Source organism: Cyanistes caeruleus, unplaced genomic scaffold (genome assembly GCF_971803275.1).
Source record: "Cyanistes caeruleus unplaced genomic scaffold, bCyaCae1.hap1.1 HAP1_SCAFFOLD_103, whole genome shotgun sequence".
Taxonomy (NCBI): domain Eukaryota; kingdom Metazoa; phylum Chordata; class Aves; order Passeriformes; family Paridae; genus Cyanistes; species Cyanistes caeruleus.
In genome coordinates, this window is record NW_028255905.1 from 84,024 (window position 1) to 96,175 (window position 12,152).

Genomic DNA, 12,152 nt, shown 5'->3' on the forward strand with positions numbered 1-12,152 from the left:
AAACTTTAATTCATTCAGGCTTCGCTTTGACTGTTCGATGTTCTTCATTTTGCTAGCTATATTCAACAATTGATGTAAGCTTGGGTGGAACAAAGTTAAGTTTCCCAAGATAACAGGGTCTTCTATGTGGACTAGCAGGAATCCCATTCCATGCCCTATCCCCACAGATTAGGAACATGGAACTAGGTAATCGCTTTGGTAACTGTCCTGTGAGATTGCACCACGAACAAAGGCTTTACTTTCAATGGTAGTAACGACATCAGCTATAGGGTTGACTGCAGCTCAGAGCTACGTTACTTTGTTAGAATGACTTTTTGTCGGGGTTCAAACATTATCTGTCCACCTGAGGTATTGGTGGAACTTAACAAATCTAATTCTTCTGAAGGTTGTAACGTTGAGAACTTTGGTAATTTTTTGCTTGCCAACAGGCTTCAGGTTGTCTTAATGTGAAGCCAACAGTGCAATTGCACTCTTGCAACATTGCCAATCGATTCAGTTGAGTCTCATTACTAATTAAATCTTTAAATGCTGGAGGATCCCATTCAGGGACTCCTACGAGACAGGTGCGAAAGGATCTCCAGGTGTGGCTAGGCTCAAACACATTGACCTTTGGCCAGTTCAGTGTGCCAGAGTGACCCATATGTTCTGTCACTTTTGGATGTTAGTTAGCAGACAGTTGGTCAGGACTATACACAACACAATTACCATAAGCAGTTTGTTCCATGCAAATGACACCATATTTGCAAACTCACAGCTAAAACTCCAATCGTTAAATGAACTTTTAAAGATGCTTACACTAGCTCTTGAAGGGGGAATACTTATACTTTATACTAACATAACAATTACTACACAGGCTAAACTATCTTAACCTATTATATAACTACTTTTAACACACGTGCTTTGGTATATATGTAGTCTAAGCGTGAAAGCAATTTGCTGAAAAGGTAAACACACAACTACAATTTGCTTTATATACAGTTAGATGGAGTCTCTACACTTCTTAGATCTTCTACAGAATTTCTCTTACACGATTCAGTCCTGGAACGTTCACTGCTCCTGTGATGTCAGCTGGCAGCTGATGGGTGACTGAGGGTTTTGATGTTCAAGTTGTTCTTCAGATCCTTCTAAATCTTGAAACAAAGGATACCTGAAAAATTGGTAGAGATATAACATCATAGTAACGACATAAAAGTTCTGTTGGCAACTGTCTGTGTAGTGTTCAGACACAACTGTGTCCTGACAGCTCCACTTCTGATCCATGTCTGGAGTACCAAGGCTGTGTGGTGACATCTCTGTTCACTGGATCTCGTGTGTTCAGAGGCACAGTCTGGTCAGATGGACAGGTGACCTTTTTGAACCTGCCAACAAAACACAGGCACTTCTCTCCTTGAAGTTAATGAATTACACTAATCAAATGTTTTTAGGGCATCCATTTCCCCCGTTTTCTTAAAAAAAAATAAAATGAGATGTACTTCTGTTATAAACATCAACAGCAACACAAAACCATATACACAATTAATAAGAACTTATACCGGTTAAAAATCAGTTAAATCATGAACATTATTAATAAAATATGTAATATAAAACTACTATTAATTACTAAAACACTGCACCAGCATCCCATAGTTAGCAAGCAAACAGAAACAAAACAATCAGTGAAGGATTGGGTAATCACCTCCGGAAATGATTCTCCAAGCTCACTTCAAAACTGATCCAGCTGTCATATCAACAGGGTCAAATTGCTGAGTCAAAAAGTGACTCAAATAATGATTTGGTACAGAAAACATCTGGATCTGATGGCAAACGTTCCCTCCAGGTAAAGTCAAGGCTTGGCCAGGGCCTGGCTTTAAACTGGAAAGATGCCTCATAACATATTTCTAGAACAAGGTTCTCAATAGTAGCAGCTAGGAGATGCTTACAGCACAGCAAACTGTTAAAATACATTTATACAAATCAAATGATCAGAAGCCTTAGGTACCAGACCAATTAAACCATTCAGCAGTTGGTTTAATCTGAAGCCTCTCCTATGGCAGCTGATCCTCAGCAATGATACATCTTAAAATTCTGGAAACACTGAAAAATATGAAAGCTATAACAAACATAACTGCAGAGATTGCAACAACCAATAGAACTCCCGATGAAGTCAAGGGTGTCACAGACTGCATTCCCTTCTATCCACAAGCAGGTGTTCACCAGTGTTCCATCACTGCTGTTTCAGTTGTGGCTGTCTTCATATCTCTAGGAAAATAACTATACTTTGCAGTTTAAACAAGTGTCTCCAATAAAACATAAAACAATTTAAATTAAACAATATTTAAACCTAACAATAATTATATATGATAAAAGGAAATAACAAACTTAACCTTAAAAGAATATCTAAGTTAGAAAACTTAACTTAAAAACATTCAAGCCTAAACATTATAAAACTTAACTATCCTTAATTCTATTAACACTTAATCTATATTAAATAAAATCATAACTTAATATTATTCTGTTAGTACAAAAAACAACTAAAAGTTTGATATATACTTTTTAAACACAATATAACAGTAACATGAATTCACTATAAAGATTATAAGAATGTAACAAATCCATCACAATACTATGTCATCTAACTTTGAGAATAACCCACAATAACTGCAAATGTTACTAAAAGTACTTATTCATAACAGGAATTTGCCTAGTATATGCTTAAATTGGTTAGGATTTGAAAGTGCAGCTTTTCTAGAGAAAAACCACAACAACACAGGATTTGGTGAGTTGCCATCCAGCTTTGTAGCACTTTTCAAAAGTACTACATTTACATTTTTTCAAAAACATCAAGTCCAATTCTTAAACTAAAACCCAAAATCCAAATTGGTGTATATGCAGTTATATGTGCTTTATATAACAAAAGGACTCACATTAAAATTACCTTATTAAAATTGTGGAAAAAACAAGCAAATAGATAATATATACTTTAACTTAACTTTGTCTTGTACAGTAAAGTTCTCTTAACTAATTATTTTTTAAACCATAAATCTCTTCTGTAGATATCATTAATTGGAAGGTTTTCCTAGAAGCTGTAAATCACACCATGTTTAAACACTTTCTCTCTCTCTTTTTTTTTTTTTTTTTTTTTTTTTAAACGTTCAAAGAATCACAATAACTGCTCTAGTGAAATCCTAAAAACTGCAATTGCATAAACTCATAATTACTTAAAACACAAAATTAACTCTACAATGGCATATAAAAACATTTTGAAAACCCAATAAATTATGACTTTTTAACAAACTGGGTATTATCTGGGTGCTTCTTCTTAGAGAAGGGAGCAGGGGGGTGAGCTGCCCACCCTGCTGCTGCTGCAGCTCTGCTCTTATCTTCCTTCACATTCTCTACATACTCTTGCAGCGAGGAAAACGGAGAGAAAGGAAAAGAAAAACCTCACAAAGTTAACTTTAACAAATGCAGTTTTTTCTCTCAATCTCTCGTGTTGTTTGCCGATAGAGGAAAAAAGGGCACGATTTTACAAAAGCAGGCGATGTTACACGAAAAGTCTCTCAGGCCAGGTGCTAACAATGGTGATCATTGCAGCTTATCAGTGTGGCCTTGGAACTTTTCTTGCTGCTGCTTCTACCCCCAGGGTGCCTTTGTTCTCACAGAGCCCACCTCTGTGCTCCCCCTTGTCCCCCTGGTTCAGGTGGAAACCAATCTAAATTTGGCTTCTTTTCTTCCAGGGTGGTAAAGATGGAACTTTAATAAGATTGTAATGCTAAAAGTGACTCCAAAAATGAAGCAAATATTTCTGGATGTATCACATCCTGCCATAACTGAACAGATTCTGTTCGTTGTTTCAGCGTTCGCTGTGGAACTTTTTTTTTTTTTTCTTTTTTTTTTTTTTATTTTCTTCTCTTTGACTCTCCCTCCCTCTCTCCATGGGCAGCATAGATAGGAGTGCTTGTCCAGCAGTGGGAGGTAAAGGCATCTGCCGCTGTGACGCAGGTAGAATTACGGGGCTCACAGCCTCAGCATATCTCGCTTTTCTGTCTTTTAAGGTATTAATTGCAATCTGCCAAGTTCAACCGAGAGACGGAGTGTCCTTGCTCTTTTCTGTAATTGCCATTTCCCATATCAGAGCCGACATATCAGTCCGTTCTTGCACCGCAAAAAGCGGTGTGAGCACTGCAAATGCCCATGACAATTAGCCCATATAATGAGCATATCCAGGTCCTTTTCCTGGGCTGCTTCGCCTCGTTTAACGAGGATGCAGAGAAGCAGTTTATCTGCCGCCGCAAACTCTGCCTCCATGCTGATGGCCACCCGCAAGGGGGAAGGTTGCGACCCTTCTACCACGCCCTTGCCTGCCTGGGCCCCCCCCAGCAGCCTGACTTTCCACGTCCTACCGCTCAGCGTTTCACCGCGCTCAGGCTGCCTATCCGGTGCCGATCCAAGCCCGCGACGTATAATGCCCAGATCCACTCCGCTGACTCCAAAGCCCCTCTGCCTGCAGGGGTGTCCTTGGTCGGAGCGCCAGATGTTGAAAGACCCCCGAGCTGTTCACCAGTCTTCACAGAAGTAATTGTGAATGCCGTTTATTTCTATTATTAACACACCTTTTACAGGGTTCTACAGGGTCTGCGGGCAGAGCAAGCTACTATTGGCTAACACACACAGGTTTACATTCTTATCCTTGTACACAAGGATATTGTTTTGCTTTACTCTCTCTTCTGCAGGCAAGTTTCAAGGATTTCAGCCCTTAATATCACGACTTATTTCAAAGGCTGGTTTGTGCATACAGGCCTTTACTAATATATAAAATATAGCAACACACTAGCTACAGCCTCTGACATAAAAGCAGCTTGCTGTTGATACACTGCATTGGACATGCATTCTAACATTGTTCCCCAGTCAGCTGTGCGTGGGAGAGTAGCTAGTATCATTTTAGCTTTTGGATTTGCATTCTCAAATGCAAAAGTCCTTGTTAATTGTTCTCGTACTTCAGCAGTTAGGTCTGTTGCCTGATCAAGTGAAACAACAAGTCTGTTAATAAAAGAGTCAAAAGACTCATTCATTCCCTGTTTGACAGTGGTGTAGCTTGGTGCTCTTTTATCAGCTGGAATCCTCCACAGGGCTTGCTTTGCTTCCTCAGCAGATGCATTATGCAAATCTGCTGGAAATTGTAATTGCTGTGCCGCTAAGGCATAGATACCTTTGCCCATTAACATATCGATAGTGACACCAAGAAGAGGATCAATTGGCTGTCGTGGTGTATTTATAATTCTCTTACAGCCAGATTCCCATTCTCGCTCCCACAATACATACTGTGAGGGAGTGAGTAATAGTTTTGCTATGGCCATACAATCGTCAGGTGACAAAACATTAGATGCAAAGATATAATTAATCGTTTGCTTAGAGGGCTCTGAATGTAGTCCATATTGAGTAACTGTATTTCATAATTGCTGCATTAATTTCCATTCAAAAGGTGTATATTGTGCTCCAGGCTGGCCATTAGCAAGAGTTCCTTGCTGTACTGGATAGGCATGTGGAGAACAGGCAGCTGCAGTTTCCCATTGTCCTTCTAAAATAGCATCCCTGATTACTGCAGACCAGCGACTGTGAGATTTGACTGGTCGTATTTCCATTCCCCCTGAGGTGGTGATTATCATGTCACCTACTGGCTGCCTTCCATGAGTATTTAGATTGCTTGTTTTCTTAATTACTTTTTCTAAAAGTTTATCTGATGGCCTTTCATGTTTTGGAACTGTAATATCAGAGGGTGTTCCATCAGCTTCGTCAGCTGAGCTTTCATCCTCAGAGTTTTTAGCACTAGTTGTACGGTATTGGGAAATTGTACAGTCTTTGCCTCCTGTTTCTGTGTTGTGTTGTTTGTTCACAGGAGATAAGGGGGGTGCATGTGGAGTTACTGAGGTCAGTCCTGTCTCTTGATTGGCAATTTCTTTTGCACTTGTTATGACAGGCACTTTAATACCTTTTGCAGGGCTAGGGTCAGTGAATAAATGAGAACTTGATTTTGCTGACACTTCTATATCTTCCCCTCCTAACATTTTTTGTGCAGCTAGTGCCATACGTTTTTCAGCTTGGTATTGATTTAGGGCATGAATAATTTCTCTCCAAGTGGTAGCAAGGTCTCTAGCAGATTTAGTGCCATCAATAGTGGCATCCCATAAGGCATCTCCAATTTTTTGCCACTCTGTTCGGTTAAAGATTTCTGTGGGATCTTGCATAAATCCCTTCTCTTTTGCCCATTTACATAGCTCTTGGAGCTTTTTTGTGCTCACACTGGCCTCTCGCTTAGTGAGAAATTCTGCCAGCAGCGATAATGCCGCCTCTCTATCCGTTTCCCGAGGCAGCGGTCTTACCGGCACTTTGGAGGATGGCCCTCAGATCCTCTTAACCTCTCCAGGCTCTTTGTGCCGAATCGCCTTCTCTCCTTAATCCAGAATCCACTGGATTCTTTTACTGCATTTCTGAAATACTGAGCCTCTTGACAAGGTCCTCAGGCAACGTGCAGGCTTTATTTGTAATCCCTGGGTCCCTGTTTTGGGCGACAAAATGTAGGAGACAGGTTCAGGAATCAAGAGACGACCCAGTGTGAGTTAGCAGCTTGTTCCAAATTTATTACAATCTTAGCTACATTTTTATAGTATTTTGAAAAGCTAACATGCCATCTGTATTCTACTATGATTGAATAATTGCTGGTTTTCACACATTAATTTCTACATTTCTATTGGTCCAGCTCATAACACCCAAGCTCTAGAAGATACCTTTTAGTAAAGCTTATTAAGATACATTTAGCAGATTTCTCACCCTAAATTCTTATTCTTCATTGTCTTATTAACACTTAGTCTTCTTCATTTCTCTGATACAATATTTTGCCAAGGACTTATGCTAGCTCAAAGTCAGGGTTGTGCAGGCCTTCCAAGGAGCTGTGGCATCGAGAAGCGAGCCATTCTTCAACAGCACATATATATAGAAAAATATGTACCTGAATATATTTACTAAATTGTAGCTTTCTTACTAAATTGTATTCTTTTACTAAATTGTATTCTTTTATTATTTTGTTTCAAATTTATTAAAGTATTTTATCAATTAATTAGATTGATTGTTTGGAAATTTGAAAGTCATTTATAACACTACTTATTTCAAACATTATGTAGACTATGTAGGAATGAAAAAAACCACCAAACTGCAGCAGGATATCCACTGTGCTTTAGGTTCTTCTTAAAGAGATTCTTCAGGGTGAGAATATTTGGCTCATTCTGAGAACTGACAACGTTTTTTACCATTCAAAATTAGATCTGCCTCTGTGAGTACCACATTTCAAAAACCCAAGCCTGGGAACCTCTTTCTCTTTTTCTTCTGGCCCTGAGCAGGTATCGGGGGTCCGGCCCCTGTTGGGCCCTGGCGGGGCCGGGCCGGGCTCTGCTGCAGCGCTGGCCCCTCCCGGGAAGCCTCTGGGTCCCGTTCCTGGGGGCCGCCGAGCCCTTTCCAGCTGCGCTGCTGGGCCGGGCCAGCCCCCGGCTCGGCTGAAATTCTCCCGCCGCTGAGTTTCAGCAGAAGCTGCCGGGCAGGAGGAGCTGAAGCTGCCTCTGAGTGCTGGCCTGGCTGCTGAGATCCCAGTGCAGCCACGGGAAAATCATCCAGCAGGAACAGCTCAGGCAGCTGCCCCAGCAGAGAGCGAGTAACCAGCCACAGACCTGGGCAAGATATTAACCCTTTCAATACACAGATGAGACCTCTCTAATTTGAGGAGGGTGTCATTTTGGTGAGGAGGGGTCATCAAGAGATGAAGGAAAACCGCTCTTCCTCACTCTCACCTTTCTACCTTTACAATGGTTGACATTACAAATGACATTTGGTACAACTCCAATTTTCTCCCTTGTGACTTTAAAATGGGTTTCCAGATGTAAGGTCTGTGATCTTCCTGAACCCGTTTATCAGTTTCTCTTTTCTCATTATAAGCACAGTTGAACAAACATACAGTGAAAAGGAATTTTTTACCTAAGTCTGAGATTCATTATCTCAGATCCCGCTTCTCACTTAATCATTAACTAGTTCCAGCAAGGCCTATCTCTAGCTAAGAACTCTAATTTTTCTAAAATTCTTAATTTTTTTAAATTAGTGACTCCAAAGGAGATTTCAGAGGGTCCTGGGTGGGCTGGGAGAGACTGGGAGGGTCTTTGGAGTGGCTTGGGGTGTCTGTGAGAGGTTTTGGGGGTCCTGACCTCTGCAGACCCCCCAGGGATGATGTCAGACACCGCTCACAGCTGATGAGGATCGGGGGCTTTTTGTTGGGCTTCGTCTTCCTGGCACTGGGGCTCAGCTTCTGCCTGAGCAAAAAGGTGAGGGGGGGTCCCAGGGGTCATGTCCTCCCTCCCCAAGAACGTGTGTGCCCCCTCCAGGGACCCCCACTCTGGTATCACCCCCTTTTCTCTGCCCACAGAGCTCCTGAGGCAGCAGGAAAAGGTTCACTAGGACTGAAAGTTAACAAATCCACTCTCCCAAAGGAATTACCATTGTTGGTCTGTGTCCCAATGGATGTTCCTGCACCTGTGTTCATCCAGGTGCCCACAGGGAGCCAGGAAGATGTGGAGCCTCCCAGCCAGGTGTCTTCCCAACACGCATCACCAGGACCACGGATCACCAGGGCTCTGCCCAACGGGGGTCACTGGGGATCATCCAACGCCCATCCTCCCATGGGGGATGGAGCTGGAGCAGCGCACGAAGCTCTTCCCGCACTCGGGGCACTCACAGGGCTTCCCTTACTGGTGCCTCCGTTGGTGTTTGGTCAAGTCAGAGCTCCCGGAGAAGGTCTTCCCACACTGGGGACACTCATAGGGCCTCTCCCCAGTGTGGATGCGCCGGTGGACGGTGAGGTCGGAGTTGTGCTTGAAGCCCTTCCCGCAGTCGGGGCAGCGGAAGGGCCTCTCGTCTGTGTGAATCCGCTCATGTAGGAGGACATCGGAGCTGGTCCGAAACCTCTTCCCACACTTGGGACACTCATAGGGCCTCTCCCCAGTGTGGATGCGCTGGTGTACCCTCAGACTGGCGCTGTGACCAAAATTCTTCCCACATTCCAAGCAGGTGTAGGGCCGTTCCCCCGTGTGGATCACCTGATGTCTCATCAGGCCAAAGATATCTCTGAAACTCTTCCCACATTTTCCACACTCAAAGGGCCGTTCCCCAGTGTGGATCACCTGGTGATTCCTCAGGTAGGAGCTCTGGCTGAAGCTCTTCCCACATTCCAAGCACTCGTAGGGCTTTGCCCCAGTGTGGATTACCTGGTGTCGGATCAGGCTAGACCTGTAGCTGAAACCCTTCCCACATTCCAAGCACTTGTGGGGCTTCTCCCCCAGCTCTGAGCTCCGGCTGGATCTCTGGCCGTGTTCCTGGCACTGGGGGGATCTTTCCTCCTCCCAGCAGCTCCCTGGACTGGGTTTGCAGACCCTCCTTGTGGGGGATCCCTGTGGCTTTTTCTCCTCCTCTGCCATCTGGACACAGTTTGGGAAGGAAAATTCCTGGTTAGGAGGAAAAAAAGAGAGGAGAACGCCTTGGACCAGGGGTTCCTCCTTGCCCAAGTTCATCTCAGAAAGTCATTGGGCATCTGCTGTCTGTAACAAACCAAAACACCAAGATTCAGTCCAAACATCCTCCAAACATCAAAAAAAAGATCAAAAACTACCAAACAGCAAATCCAGGAAAAACCCCCTCCAGAACAGAAAGATTCAGCCCCTGCAAAAAAACAAAGCACCAACATTTATCCCAATAAAGCTCAGAAACACCAAGATTCAGCCCAGTGAAAATTGTGGAACCCCTCCCCAGTCACCTGCTGACTGTGGGCAGGGAAACACTCCTGGGACTGCACATACAGGGAGGGAGGAACCTTGTGCTTCTTCCTCTTCCTGCTCCTCCTCCTCCTCCTGTGGCCCTACTCTTCCTCACACTCCTCTTCCTCCTACTATTTCTCCTCCTCCTGCACAATCCCACCTTCTCCTCCCACGTGCATCCTTTGACCGTTTTGTTCCTCAACCCTGCTTCTCCTTCCCTTCTCCTCCTGCCCCCAGGCCCAGCACCCACTGCCGCCTCCCTCTTCCCCCCCAGTCCCACAGCATCCCACCGCAGGGGCACGGATGCAGCGGGGCCAGCTCGGCCTGGGGCAGCGCTGGGCTCTCGGCCACTTCCGCCCGCACTCGCTCCCCACTGCAGCCGCTCCCGCCACCACAGCGCGGGGGGGCCCGGCCTTGGCGCTCCCCCCTCCCACCTCCCCAAATTCCCCTCCAGGGGGGCGCCAAGGCCCGGGGGGGAGGGGCGCAGCTGGGCTCCAGCTGGGGAACGCTGGCAGCTGCGGCTCTGCCTGGACACTGATGAGTCATCAGCGCCGCGCGCTCTGATTGGCTCAGCCCTGCCTGAGCCCTGCGCCTGCACCAAGGGGGGACACCCTGCTCCAGGGGGGATGGCCCCAAAACGGGGCAACCCCAGCAAAGGAACAACAACAAAGCCTCTTTACAAACTGATCCCCTCAACCTCATTGCACATAGGGCCAGGGACGTGGACATAAGGAAGTGACACGAGGAGCCAGCAGCTGCAGAAAATGTTATTAATTGATGACACAGACTGCTGCTCAGCCAAGGTCCTGCTAAATTCATCAACTTCCAGAAGAACAACAAAGACTTAACACAGCCATCAATATCCTTAGCTATACAAAAGTGGGGTGCATTGGGAAGTCTGTACCTCTCCAGGACTTCAGCCAGTGGGGAAAGGGAGAGGGAGATGTGGCAAGAAAATTAGGATGAAAAGGAGGCTGTGTCTGCCAACAACTGGAGAGACCCCATGGGAAATGTCCCATGGCCTCTCCCTATTTCTATGAATGAAATTACTGTTACAGGACTCCTCTGTCTTCCTTGTGGACAGAAACCTGTGGGGATGTCAATTTTTCCACACACCTTGGGGCTCCTCCGCAATTCCTTCCACCGTCCGGGCCGGCGGGCAGTGAGTGCAGCTGAAGGGGCCTCACCCAGTTTGGGGGATCGGCTCCCTCGGCTGGCGGCGGCACCGGGCATTGATTGGGTACCCGAGAGTGAGCAGGAGACAGACGAGTGACGGATCAGGGCGGCTCTCAAGAGTCGGCAGGGAGAGAGCACTGAAAATCTCAGCAGTGACTACAGTGGCATCTTCGGGGAGTGAACATGGCAGGGCACCCAGGGAGGGGACAAAAGGGAAAGCCACAATGGGGTCCCAGCAAAAGGGATGAGGATCCCAAAATATCTCTCAAGGGTCCCTTGGGAGCATGTGGAGGTTTTTTGCACATTCTCCCAAAGGGAATTAAGGACATGGACACCCAGGGGGGGGCAATGAAGGAAGTCCAGAAGGGATTTAGACAACAGGGGATGGATGGTGTTGGTGTGCTGGGAAGGGATTGGCTGAAGTGGAGTGTGCAGGAATGTGCTTAAGGCAAGAAGCAGCAGGAGGAATCCATGGGGTAAGAAAAAGGATAATGGAAAAGAGGAAGAGAAAAATACTGAGGATTGGGATGTGTTTCAGAAGGGTCTCATCCTCCAAATTTGCTTGCTTACTCAGATCCTTTGTATCCCAGTTTTGGAGGACAGGAAAACAAGGAGGTGAGGATTTCAGGGTGTTTCTCTGAGCTGGGAGCGGCAGGAGCGGGCGCAGAGCTGCGGCACCGGGAGCACGGGCTGGGGGCCTGTGGGGAGCTGTGGGGCCGGGCCGGGGCTGTGGGGCAGCCGGGGCTCAGCGCCGGGCGCTGCCTGAGCCCAGCACCCCCCGGGCAGGGCCGGCAGTGGCCCCCGGCCCCCAGGAGGCTGCGGGACGCCCCGGCCGCTGCCCGGCCCCGTGGAGCTGCCGGCCCTGCCCGCCGGGGGGGCCGCCTTTGGACACTGCGGCAGGACAGGGACCGGCTCTGGGATACGGGCTGGGGAGGGGAGCCTCAGCACAGCCAGCACGAGGAAGGAACAGCTCACAAATGGCGATTAGACCTGCAAGGATCCACATGATCTTTTAAGCATTTCCTGCTGGGTCCCTGGAGAAAGGAAGGGTTTTGCAGAAAGCTCAGCAGCTGCCACAGGATGAGCACCCACAGGCACTGAGGGGGCTGCAGCAGCGACAGAAGAAGCCCCTGCAGCACTTGCTCACAA

At 46.3% G+C, this 12,152-nt stretch overlaps 1 protein-coding gene across 5 annotated transcripts in view; it reads right to left on the reverse strand.

Moving 5' to 3' along the window:
• LOC111945031 (uncharacterized) overlaps window positions 1-12,152 on the reverse strand; it is a 29,844-nt gene that overhangs the window by 6,571 nt on the left and 11,121 nt on the right. For 2 of the 5 annotated variants that reach the window (XR_015281918.1, XR_015281919.1), the window contains exons 2-3: window positions 8,515-9,611; window positions 4,809-6,535 (exon numbers count right to left, since the gene is read on the reverse strand). Coding sequence is in view for 2 of the 5 variants with exons in the window: in XM_086873684.1 (XP_086729810.1) it covers window positions 8,763-9,584 (822 nt within the window). In the remaining 3 variants the exon portion in view is untranslated. Of the gene's footprint in view, window positions 1-4,808; window positions 6,536-6,592; window positions 9,612-12,152 lie in introns of those variants that run through there. The other 3 variants (XR_015281920.1, XM_086873685.1, XM_086873684.1) reach the window with 3 other exon arrangements.